The following is a 12,983-nucleotide window of genomic DNA, read 5'->3' on the forward strand; positions in this document are numbered from 1 at the left end:
CATATTTGGCCCTCTGGCTTTTTCTTCATCCCTGACTGAACAGATCCTTGTCTGCTTTCTCTGTAGTAACTACGGCTGCTTCATCTCGGAAATACGACTACCGCGGCTGTGACGGGTCTCTAACGCGGCTCCCGGAGCCAGCGCGTGTCCGGGATGCGGCGCGACCCGGGCCCGCGCTGGCCCCCGCTCGGTGTCTGCGCGTGACGCCGCAGCGCGGGGCCTCGTGCGCCCCCATCGCGCCTCGCGGGGCCCCGGTGCGCAGCGCTTTGTCTGCGCGGGGCTCGCGACGGGCCGCGAGCTGCGCCGCCCGCGGCTCCGGCGCAAGAAGCACTGCGGCGCCCCGCCTCCTCCCAGCACGGGCAGCTTGCGTCCCCGATCTAGCGGCTCTGGGCGGTGCCGCCGCGCTCCGCCCCGGCCGGTGCCCGCGGACCTTGACGCGGCGTGCGGGGCGGGGCAGCGCCCGGTGGCGGTGTCAGCAGGGCCCGAAGCGGAGGCGAGCGGAGCGGGGTTGAGGGCTGTCGGCCGGCAGGATGCTGGAGATCCAGCTAGACGATGGCGGCGTGGGGGGGTATCCGGGCGATGATTACTGCTCGGGGTCGGTGATGTCGGAGCGGGTCTCGGGCCTCGCCAACAGCATCTACCGCGAGTTCGAGCGACTGATCCACTGCTACGACGAGGAGGTGGTGAAGGAGCTGATGCCGCTGGTGGTGACGGTGCTGGAGAACCTAGACTCGGTGCTCACCGACAACCAGGAGCACGAGGTGGAGCTGGAGCTGCTGCGGGAGGACAACGAGCAGCTGCTCACGCAGTACGAGCGGGAGAAGGCGCTGCGCAAGCAGGCCGAGGAGGTGAGCGCCGCCGCCTCGCGACTGTTTTGGCCACGGGCGGGGGCCCCAGTGCAGGGCAGTGGGAGGGCCGAGGCGGTGGCGGGGGCGGCTCAGGGCTGCGGCCTCGGCCGCCTCTCGCAGACCTTCGACCGACTGCCCGCTCCCCCGCGGTGGACCTGGTTCAAAAGGAGGCGGGGGGGGCGGCGGGCGCCCCGGGGCATCGGTCGCCGGTTCCTTCTAGAAGCGGAGGGCGGGGGCGGGACCGGGCGAGGCGCATCCCCTCCCGCGGGACGCGGTGCTCCTGTCCCCGGGACGGCCCCGGCAGGCCCGGCCCAGCCCGGCTCCTCCGCCGCCCCGCGGGGCCGGGGCCACTGCGGCTGAGCTGCCCCTGACAGCGGGAGGGAAAAAAGCCGAACCACAAACCGCAATAGCTGCAATCCTGTGGAATTCTTGAAGAATTAGGATTTTAGTTTGAAATGCCAACAGCATCCGGAGGGGTCAGCATAATTTGTGGTGTAAAATATAGTTTTTAAAATGGGTAATTTGTGTAGTCATCCAGCATTCTCAATGTCGGCTGTAAGCTGTTTCGTTGCAGCAAGGAATTGCCTTTAGAGTATAATATCTTACTTTTGAAGCTTATTTGTATCAAAACTGTGCCTTGAGTTTTAATAAAATCGTTCCCAACTCGGTATCTGCCGTTTCCTGGAGCGTGGATGCGCTCTCGGGAGAGCGGGGGCAACGTTGCTCAGCTGGTGGCGTTGTTTGGAAGTGGCTCATGAGAAATCCAATCCCTCTGATGGAGAGGAAGAAGAATCCTCCGGTTACAAGGACTCGGATGTAGACAAGACAGAGGGGAGGTGATCTGCACGCTGTCATCTTGCTGCGTCTGCGCCTGTCCCTGGTGAAATAGAACATCCTTTCAGCCTTGAAGGATGGGGGCCATAGGGATTGCTGTTCAGCTTCTTGGAGTGACAGTCTGTGAGCTAGGATAGAGCTTTGTTGCTGAAAACAGTCCATCCTAACCACATCATCCCCACCACATCATCTCCTTTAAACTTCTTTAGAAGTGGGGTTTTTCTGTCTTTAAGACTAAGGAAGAGCAGAAGATTTAAGATTCACTTGATTTCCTAGGAGTCAAGTTCTGGTTTGATATGGGGTAATTAATAAAATAAAATAAGTGGTAATAATGAAATAGTTGTTGAACTGGAGAATGGTGTAAAGCAGATGTGAGATTTTCATAGACATGTTTGTGTTGCTTAATAATCATGGGCAAGAAAGTTGGTAACTCAGTGGGGAGGACACTTGTCGTCCATTACTAATACTGAAAGCAAGAGCCAGTCAGTTAAAAGTTTCAGTCCCAAGTTTTAATTATGTATTAATAGATTAGTAAATGATCCTAAAATTCTTTTGAATGCTTGTAGGGGTCAAAAATTATTCTAAGTACATGATGCTTATTTGTGTTGTGTAGAGACAGCATTTTGCAGCTTCTGAGAAATAATTTTTAAAATTTACTCTTTATGGGAAAAGAATGGGACTGCCAATGGGGGTTGGAACAGTCCAGTTGGAATCATCTTGCGTCTTTTGACTGGGGTGCATTTCTGTTCTGGTCTTAATAGATACAGGATGTGTTTTCTGGAAGCAAATGTACTGATGGCAGTTAAATTCCCCGCAAGGAAACTTTGGAACCATGGCAGAATACCATTTACCAATGGTGTTTTTAGAGAGTGAGATTTAAAAAATGCCAGTGATGATGATGATGATGAAGATACTCTGTCATTGTTACACATAGCTCAGTGTAAGTGGGAGAAGTGTCTGCAAGGAGGCTTGTTATCAAAAGGAATAGATAATGTGTTTCTTATGAGAATAAATGAGAATTCTGCCTCTACAAGCCCTTATTACAAGGTCGTACATGGAATACATGGCTGCTGTTTTCCTCCATATATAACAAAGTACATTATTTCTCTGTACCTGTTTATCCCATGCACTGTTTACTCTGCAGTAAATTGTGTGTTATGGGGGTGAAAGTCTATGTATGACAGGGAATTCTGCTGGCTACCAGGTTATTGTACACAATCAAAACCCAGAAAACTTTTCTTCTCAGAACTTGCATTGCTGCTCTGAAACACTGCCACAGTGACCAGGGACTGTCCATGCCACCTCTCCACCAGCATCAGTTTCCTAGGCTGTGACTCAAGTCTTGGGTGGGATCTTCACTTCTAACTGGGAAGATCCTCCCCTGGAAACAGGATTTGACCTTAGTTTTGATTCCTCTCTGTGTATGCGTGCCAATTACTACAATTAAATTGACACTGAGAGGCTGGAGATGAAAAATGGATCTGTTCTCTTGCAATATCCTGTCAAAGGACCCTGAGTTATAGTTACTTTATATTAATTTATTAAATTCAAAGTAACTGGAACCACAGGTGGGCATTGTTCTGGCATTAAAATGTGCATTGTATTGGCTGATTACCACTGTGAAGAGCCATCACACCTTGCTGTTCATCTTTATGCAGCAGTTGTGCACAAACAGACTGTACAGGTATGGTTTGTTAAATTAGGGCTAATACTACAATCATAGAAACACAGAATAGTTTGAGATGGAAGGGTCCTAAAGATCATGTAGTTCCCACACCCCTGCCACAGGCAGAGGAACAACCTCCTTTTCATTAAGGCCATAAAGGAATGTTTCCTTTTGAAAATTACTGTCTTAAGACAATTCTGTATGTTGTCTTTTAAATCAATCTTTGCCAAAAACAAATGAATGCATTACTTTCTAAATGCTTAGGTTGTAGGGATTCCATGTTTTTCACTTGTCCTAAAATAGGGCAACAGAAACATCTGGGCAAGTGGATTTAGAATCGAAGTTCCTTAGCATGAGGCAGTGCTGTCAGTTGCTGTCGTTACGGAGCTCAGTACAGATTATTGCAATTTTCCATGACCTCCCAGCTACTGAAGATCTGGGATTGCACCAGATTTTTTGTGATTTTGTTTTCTTCCATCTGTTTCATACGAACATAGAATACATATGTGTGAATGTAGGGCCATTATTGCTTTTGCGGTGTGGTGGTGTGTGGAATCACAGACTCCTCTTGTGTGTCTTTGATCTCCTGAGATTGAATCCCCCACCCTTGCTCAGTCAGGGGCAGCTGGAGCAGGTTGTCCAGGACCTGCTTAGACTCTGTGCCTTTGTTTAGAGAGTTCCTACAATTGACAGTGGCTCACTGCATTGGCCTACTATCAGCACAATGCCCCATGTGAAAGGTTGGCAGTGTTAGGATGCTGAGCACTCCTTGCCTTACAAAACCTGTAGCAATAAAACTGAATGGGATTGTAAGCTAAAAATCAATTTAGGCAAACATCTGGGGAGAGCAATTTGAAAGGATACTCCAAGTTTGGGATGGAAGATTTCTTGCATCATTTCACTACTGTTTCAGCGAAACAAATTTACAGAAGACATTTGAAGACTGTTGAAGAGGACCAGAAGAAAGAATCTCAATCACTTGCTCCTTTGTTGTGTGACAAAAAAAGAGGGGGAGATGTGGGAATCCAGGGCATCCCTCTGGCTGCCCTGGAAGGCCTGGGACCCTGGCAGGGGGTCAGGAACCCCCCTGGACAGTGCCCCGAGAGACACTGTCTGTGATCTCTGTCCATGGAAAAGAGTTTTCAATCTTACAGGATGAATTACAAGCTCTGAGTGTTTTATATAAGTAATAATTAGTGTGACGGGGTGCAAAAGTAGAATTTTAGGATTCTAGATAAGGGGTTAAAAGGAGGCAAGATGGAGGAAATTTGGCGTGCCTTGTCCTTTTTCTTCTTCTTCATGTCTTGCCATGTTTCACTGTAGTGCTGGCATTTTTCTATTGGTTTAGACTGGGGACACACTCTTCAACGTAAGTGATAGATATTGGCACGTTATTGTAAATATAGCACACATAGTTTCTGGTACATAATGTTTGTAACATCCCACTGAGGGACAGAGCCCTGCATGCTGTCCTGCTGCAGGGCAGACTGAATATGTTATAGATAAGCAAGAATAAACTACCTTGAAAACCAGCACAGATGAATTATGACTTCTCTGGCAGCGGGGCTGAAAGATAGACACTTTCTACAATCTCGGAATAATTTAAATACCACAGAGTCTGTCACCATCCCATCACGTATCTTCTAATGCAGGACTAGGGTTGATGTTAATACAAATAACTGTAAGGAGATGATAATTCCTTCCTTCCCCTGAAGGTGGACTGGGAGCCATTTGTTGGGGGATAACTCAGTGATGCCTTTTCTCTGTCCAAAGTGAGGGTGGTGATCTACCTCTGCCAGCAGCAGGAGTGTTGCCTGCCATTCTGGATCAGGTGCTGCCTCCCTCGCTCCTGCCCACAGGATACCAGGGCAGGGACTGCTCTCTTCCCTTTCCTGGTATCTTGACAGTGTTGTGGCAGTCTGCTCTTTTCTCTTTGTCTCATCCTTTGTGCATGGCTCTACAGGTGAAGGGCAATGCAGGCTTGGTTGGCTGTGGAGTGGGGTGACAGCACGGGTGGAACTCAGGCTGGCAGCCAGGAGGCATCCTGAAGGATTTAGAATGTCCTGCACTGTTCTGGGGACCTTAGCTTATCAGCCAGTGCTGACTTTGAGCTGTGGAGGTGTGTCCTGCTGCTGGTTTCTCCCCAGCTGGTCTGATGAAGGTTACCCAATGCACACTGAGAGCTGAAGTACAAATGCTTCGGGGTTGTGCTCCGAGAGATGCAGAAGGAGCTTGTCCCTCCCTTGCCTTTTTTTATCTTTTCCCCATCAGAAGATTGTGTGCAGAATAAAATTTTTTGGTGAAAACTATACATGTGTCTAGCTTACTAGAGGTGATGTTATAGGACATTGGCTGTTGGAAAGCCACTTGCTATAAACATATGATCAGTTATTACAATTTTTCTTAACAAATTGTATGAATTCCTCACTGATGGGATGAAATGCATTTAGAGACTCTTCTGTTTACAAGTTCTGTTAATTTAAAGGAATGTAACAGACAGTTTGTGATTCTGTTTTGCAATAGAGACTGGCCATATGATGCATATTGCTAAATCACTTCTCTGTGAGGAATCAGGCTTTCCACATATAATGTCAATTAGTCCTTGCTATTTGGTAACCTTTACTCTCACTAATCTTGGAGGGGAAAAAATCTGTGTCCAAACACAGATCCTTCATACAAATCCTCACTCAAGCTCATGGCAATTACTAATATTCATAAATACCAGCATGTTATTAAAAATTGCCTTGAAAGTAGAACAGTAAAAAGCACTGTGAGTTGCAATTTATTTAAAAAGCAGTTCAGGGTAATCTGAATATCAGTTGATAATGATGATTAGAGGTGGTGGCTAGGTTTCTCCTCAACAGGGTTAACTGCATAAGTCAAATTGTGATCCATGGGTAAGCTTTGATGAGAAACTTTTTTCTCTGGTGCAGTGGAGCAGCTACTGCCTGGTCCCTTTCTGTTCACAGCTCTGCAGGTTGATTTGTCAATGATACTTTCGGGATTTCCTCAGGTATATGTAGGCAGAAGTTACTACTGGAGTTTCAGGAAGCAGTTGTAAGAGAAAAGCCAAGAAGACTGTGAGGATTTGGCTTTACTACCATTGCAGATGGATGGACCTTCAAGCTCATCTTGTTCCAGCCCCTGCCATGGGCAGGGACACCTCCCCCTGGACCAGGTTGATCCAAGCCCCATCCAAACCCTGGCTTTGGACACTTTCAGGGATGGGGCAGCCACAGCTTCTCTGGGCAACCTGTGCCAGGGCTTCCTCACCCTCACAGGGAATTATTTCTTTGTTATATCTAACCTCCTTCAGTTTAAAGCCATTCCCCCTTATCCCAGCAAGACTGGAGAGGGATTGCAATAACTGAAGTTTCAAGAAAAACCCCCAGTCAGTCTTCATTTATCTGAAAATGATACAATCTTCCATCTAGCGCAGGCACCTTGGCCGCTTTCATTCTTTTTCTTGTCCACTGGGAAGGATGCAGATGACCCACATCCCCATCATCATTGGTTGTCTTGGTGCCTCTGATGAGCTGTAGCAGGCTGGATCCTTTCATGCCATTGAGGAGGAAGCAAGGGCTGTCCCAAGTGAGAGAAGCTCTATCTTGCCTTGCAGGACAGGATTCAGTGGGAAGCACTGAACCTTTTGCTTCTGAGTTGGATTGTGACATGGCCTCCTTTGTTCATGAACACCTGCTGGTTTCTACCTTCTGTCCCAGTGCCCTGCTTGGAAGGGACTTGCTCAAAGCAGGACATGATGTTCAACTGAGTCTGATAAAAACAGTTTCAGGCTCTTATTTATCTTTCTTCTTCTGCCTGGGTCTTGGCCATCCCACTTGGTGGTACGAATGTGAGTTGCTATTCCATTCCAGAGCAGACCTGCTTGTCCCCCTCAAGACAGGAAGCACCAACAGAGGGCGCAAGGCTTTGTGGAAAGGTATTCCCATTGAAACTACGTGCCAAGTTTCTCCCAAAACATAATTGTACATAATAATTGTAAATACTAATTGAAAACAGGAAAATTTACTGATCTGTTAATGACTGGGTATTTTCAAGGCATATGGCCCAAAAGCTTGTTAGCGTTTTGCCCTCTTTGGGTTTGGGATTCTGTGCTTGTAAAAGGACTGAAAGACCTCACTGGCGATACATTCACAAACAGCATGTATGGGAGAAGTGTACAGTGTGACGTACCATACATTTTGAAGAACTTGAGCATGGAGAAGTACCTTCCCTTCCCCACAATAAAGAGAGGTGTCATTTCAGTGTATTTTACTATTTTCTTTCACCAGTCAATGGTAGCTTTGGAAGAGAGCTCAAATACATGTTTTGGTTGATCTAAATCAGTTATCTCTTTATTAGCAAAACTGGAGAATTGTACTTTGCAGGGGAGAACAATGTCTTGGCAAGGACATAATAAAACCATTCAAGAACATCAAGTCCAGTCCAGCCTTTGAACTCATTGCCACCTTGTCAACCAGACCAAAGCACTGAATGCCACGTCCAGTCATTTCTTGGACACCTCCAGGGACAGTGACTCCACCATCTGCATGGGCTGCCCTGCTGCTCCCGGAATGGAATTGGGTTGTGTGTCAGGTGATGTCAGCTTCCTTCCTTCTTTCCTAGGTGATTATGGTTGCAGTGGTAGGTTGTTCCCCCATTCTGGGGCCCTGCCCTCCCACCATCGTGCTCTCCTTGAGCTCAAGTACCCATGGCTGCTTTGCTTCTCACTTGCACGTGGTCTTTGATCTTCTGTCCCTTTGTTGCAGACTTTTAAACTTGTAAACTAAAGATGTAACACCTCTGGGGATAGTTTTGTGGTTTAACACAGGTTTTCATCACAGCCACTTTTGTATCAGTGCTAAATGCAACTGCAGCATCTTTGTAAGTTCCACTTATTTGAACCACTGCCCACGCTTCAGTAGCCCCACCTTTGCCTCGCTGGTTGTGTACCTTGCCATCCCTTCAGCTGAGTGGTTTTTGTGGTGGTCTTGAGTTCAATAAAAAGCACCACATAATTTGCACCATAATTCCAGGTAACAAAAATACCTACAAATGTATTTTTGCCCTCACAAAGGAAGATAAGTTAACACTACCAGCTTGTGTAATTTTAATTTTCCTTTTCATATTGTTAATTCCATTAATATTCTTCTCACTGTCTATTGTTATCCATGCTCCCTCTCTGCTCAGCATTTAAAACCAGTGCATCAGTGTCTTTTATCTCCCTGAGTGGAGGCATATGCTAAGCTATGCAGGAGGCAACTGTGACTTCAATAATGCAATGTCATACATGAAAAAAAAAACCCTATAAAATATTTCAGAAGAAATTAAAAACAGGCAGGCCAAAATCTGGACAGTGATTGTTGGATGCTTTACGCTTGCTGCACTTGGGGTATGATGAGCTCTGTGATTTGCAAGAAGATTCACATCTATGCTTGAAATAAGAAGCTTATCTTAAATTAGTACTTACCAGGGAATTTTACTGGGAATGCCTCTGTCCAAGTGACCTTTCATAGAGCAATCCTCTGTATGAAGAAGCAGTGTGTGTGTGAATCAGGAGGTCTTGCATATTACAAGGTGGTGGATGTCTGAGAGCCACTCAGCCTGTTAATAACTGAATAGTATAAACAATGTGTTTATACACACACATTAAGGTGATATTAGCGTTAAAAATGTGTGTAGCTGTACTAGGTATAGCCACATCACTGGACACTGTCTTGGTTTAAGTTGAATTACTTCAGACTTGAGCCCTAGGGACTTCTTACTGCATAGTAGTTTTTGCCCCAGTTCTGTAGCTGTTTTGCCACCAGCATTCTCAGAAACACCCGTTCTTCCTTAAAAACCCAGGGCAGCAGCACTGGAAGGGACTTCCTGAGTCAGCATGTCCAGTTACTGAGTATGGCAGGAGCTCGAGTCACATAATCAGTTTCATCAATATATCAAGCTTGGTTAAAACTCCTGCCTCTATTCCTCCCTTCCTCAAAATTGCAGTGGAATTATTTTTTGGGTTTTAATTCATGGCCTGGTTTCCTGGTTTGTTATTGTGCTACCATTGTCTTTTACTATTAGTAAGTTTTTGCTCTGTCAAGTATTTCTTACTTTATTTTTTTAGGGGAAACTGGTCCTGTCCTGTCTGGTCTCTGCAGGGTCCTGAAACCAAACTCTGTTCCCTTGCCAAAGAAGGCAGGTTTGCAGGCCTGTGCCATGTGTCACCTGGCCAGCCTAGTCTTTTTTTATAGATTCCCTCATATGTTCATTGAGTGACACATAGCCACATCTGGTGCTTGTGCTGATCCTCTCTGAGAGGCAGAAGGAATAACATGTGATTTTCCAGGGAAAACTTACCTGTGCCTTATAGCATGTGAATGCTCTCTGTGAGTGTCCCATGGCATTTTTCAAAGTGTTAGTAATAAGGTTTATGTGAGGGCTTTGACCTTCATTACTAAGTCTGGTGTGGCCTATATGACATGGAGTGGCTGAGACGGCAGCATGTCCATCTCCTCTCTGTCCCCCTTGGCTGCAGTTGCACCTGGCCCACTGCGAGGGCATGTCACTGTGTGGCCAATTAGCTGATGGTTCCATCATCAGCTCCTTCCTCTCCACCCTTCTCACAGCACAACTGGTGGTTCTCATGTGCATGCCCACGCACTCAAGTGCTGTTCAGCCTTGCATAGCTCTGGTCTCCAGCATAATTCAGTTTTTCTCTCTGATAGCTGGTTCTCTTTAGTGCTGGTGATACCTCCTGGTCTACTGTCATCTTCAGGACTTCACAGTCACACCTTCTTTCTTTTTGGCCATCTTGGTGGAAATAAGGTCAAGGCTGTTCTCAAGGCCAGCTGTTCTGCCAGAAGCCCATCTCTTCTGTGTGCACCCCTTTCTTCTCCTGCATCTTCTGTCCCAATTAACCTTGTCATTAGTCCCACCAGGAGATGAGAGCACCTGGGTGGGTGAACATTGAGGCAGAGCCTGGAGCCAGGGTCCAAGATGTGGGAGGGTCCCTCTGTATCTTCTGTTTGTGCTGGAAGACCAGGCCTACTTCATGGAGAGCATCATAAGGGAAAAGTAATTCTCTGTTGGAAAAGGGCTCAGGTCCCTTAGAGCAGGAATATGGGAGATGGTAATCTTTGCATACATCAACAAAAAAGATACTTATTTCATGGGAGACACTCAAAGTCCCATATATAGTTAGTAAATACCTAGTAGATAAAAGATGTCATTTTGACTTTTTGAAGTTAGCAACAGGAACAGAAATCTTTTATCTCTAAGCTCTGCAGATATAAAGGAAATGTTATTTCACTATGCTTCCATGGAGATTGGAGTGTTCTTTCAGGAGTGCATTTGTCTTTGAGGATAGCAAAGATTCTAACACAAGACACAGCTCAGAGAATCTTTCCATTGATGCCAAATTGATTTTTGCCTTTTTTGCTTTCATATATTCTCATTGTTCTTTACACATATATTTGTAGCTCTGTAGCCTATTATTGAAGCTATGTACTTACTGTGTGTGTCCTTCTGGGCTAGTAAATTCTAAAAACTAGGTTAGAAATGCGGTTAAAATGGCATTATATTCTGTTCTCTTTTATGATATTTTGGCCATTTTGCTAATAATTGGCCATGTTTACAGTCAGCTTTATTTGCTGGCAGGGACCTTACCTGAGGAAGGCTGGTAATTATTTTTCCATATGAAATTCTTGTGTGTATGTCTTCATGTGATTCAGGGTTATATACATCTTAACTACTTAATATAAAAAGGTGATTGTAATAATGCACTTCAAATATAAAATTCCTCCAGGGCTGATATGTAATGTATGCTATACTGGGAATATGGTTTGAAATTCAGGCCAAGCTCTGCAATGAAAACGTAAGAGTTTTCACACTTGCCACAGCTGTGATGGCACAAATACACTTAAAATGAGGAAACCACACTAAGCAGAACAGGGGACAGAACAGTGTTCTTTGCTGGAGAACACACAGAGCAGAGCAAGGAACTTTAGAGAACACAGCTGGAATTTGCTGAGTTTTTTGACAAGTACAGGGTAAGATGTTGAACAAGTATGAAATTTGAGTTGGTCAATCAGTTGTGAATTTTAGCAAGTGTTCTCTAGTTGCAGGTTTAAATTGTTGGTTCTTCATGCCGGAGCTGCAGCTCTGTTCAGCTTGTGGCCTCTTTGCAGTGCAGTGTGAGAGTGTGAGAGTTTGGCCTTTTGGGCTGTGTCCTGTAACACTTACAGTGGAGACAGTTTCTTCTGTTTGCTGTAACTGAGATCCTTTGGAGATGCAAAAGATACCATCTGTTTACCGATGCTGTGTTTTCTCATGGAATTGGCATCAGGTGTTCACTCTACAGGTACCATGACTGCGATCACTTGGAACAGAGTCTGCTGAAGGCAAACGCTTCCCAGGAGAAAGGGTGGCATTGCTTGGAGCACCCCCAGACCCATGGTTCTGTCACGTCGAGGCACTAAGGAGCAAGATGAATGATAATCAGGTGAAATGCAAGGACCTCTTTTTTACCTGTAAATGACACTGCTCTCAAGGAGCCAAAACATTTCTAAAATTCATGTTAGGTACAGCATGATGGAAATGCAGGTATGTTTTTATCACAGGGGGGACGACTAATGACAATTTTTCTATTTTCTGAGGATCCATTTCAGCTCTTGAGACCAGCAAAGGAGAGCAGCTTTAAATATTTTTAAACTCTTTATTTTCCCAAGAGAAACACTAAATATTTCTGTACTGCCTTTCTTCTGGGAATGTTTTCATGCAATAAAGTCAAGGTAATGTTGGTGTAAAGTAGACAACTCAATTTCTTAATCTTCTACTTCCATCTTTGCTAAATAAATGCCTATAGGGATAAAAGCTGAACATAGAATCACAGAGTGGTTTGGATTGGCACCTTCTGCTGTTCCAGGTTGCTTTGAGTCCCACCCAGCCTGGCCTTGGACACTTCCAGGGATGGGTCAACTGCAGCTTCTCTGGGCAACCTCTGCCTGGACCTGCCCACCCTCACAGGGAAGAATTTCTTCCTAATATTACATTTAACCCTGCCCTCTGACAATGGGAAGCCAACTGAGCGTGTCTGTGGCCTCCTCAAGACTCACTCCAGCAGCTCTACATCCTTGTGGTGAGGACCCCTGAACTGGAGGCAGCACTACAGGTGGGGTCTCACCTGAGCGAAGTCAGAGGAAGAATAACCTCTCTCACCCTGCTTCCCACGCTGAAAGGAAACCACAGCTGTCTCAAGTGAGGGGTTTTCTCCCAACACAGCTTTCACCCACAGCCCTGCTCCCTCACTCAGGTCTGGACTGAACCACAGCACTCCCTTTGCTCCCACTGCGCTCCCACTGCGCACGCAGCCACCACAAATTAAGGCCACATAATGAGATTCCTGGATCTCTGTGCATCTCTGTCTCTGTTTGGTTTCTCACTGATGTGATGTGATGATTTCTGATATATTACTATTTTTAGTCATTTTCTTCCTTTGCAAGAGACAGGAAAGCAGGAAGCCAAGCAATCTGCAATATACCACTGCTCTTCAGAGGCACAGTCATTCTTTGGCCTTGGGATGATTTTGTGCTAGTTATTTTCCCTCTAAAAAGTAGTGTGTGAGCCATTGTTGTTTGCCATAATCCTGG

At 45.9% G+C, this 12,983-nt stretch overlaps 1 protein-coding gene across 33 annotated transcripts in view; it reads left to right on the forward strand.

Annotated features, from left to right (window-relative positions):
* The first annotated feature begins 385 nt into the window (after positions 1-385).
* Positions 386-12,983, forward strand: part of MAPK8IP3 (mitogen-activated protein kinase 8 interacting protein 3) — a 76,152-nt gene continuing 63,554 nt past the window's right edge. For 9 of the 33 annotated variants that reach the window (XM_085591811.1, XM_085591812.1, XM_085591818.1 and 6 more), the window contains exon 1: positions 390-848. In XM_085591811.1, the coding sequence (XP_085447937.1) occupies positions 531-848 (318 nt within the window). In that variant the 5' untranslated portion in view covers positions 390-530. Of the gene's footprint in view, positions 849-11,695; positions 11,837-12,983 lie in introns of all 33 variants that reach the window. The other 24 variants (XM_077786773.2, XM_077786775.2, XM_085591824.1 and 21 more) reach the window with 6 other exon arrangements.

This window comes from Lonchura striata, chromosome 14 (genome assembly GCF_050655825.1).
Source record: "Lonchura striata isolate lonStrDom1 chromosome 14, ASM5065582v1, whole genome shotgun sequence".
NCBI lineage: Eukaryota > Metazoa > Chordata > Aves > Passeriformes > Estrildidae > Lonchura > Lonchura striata.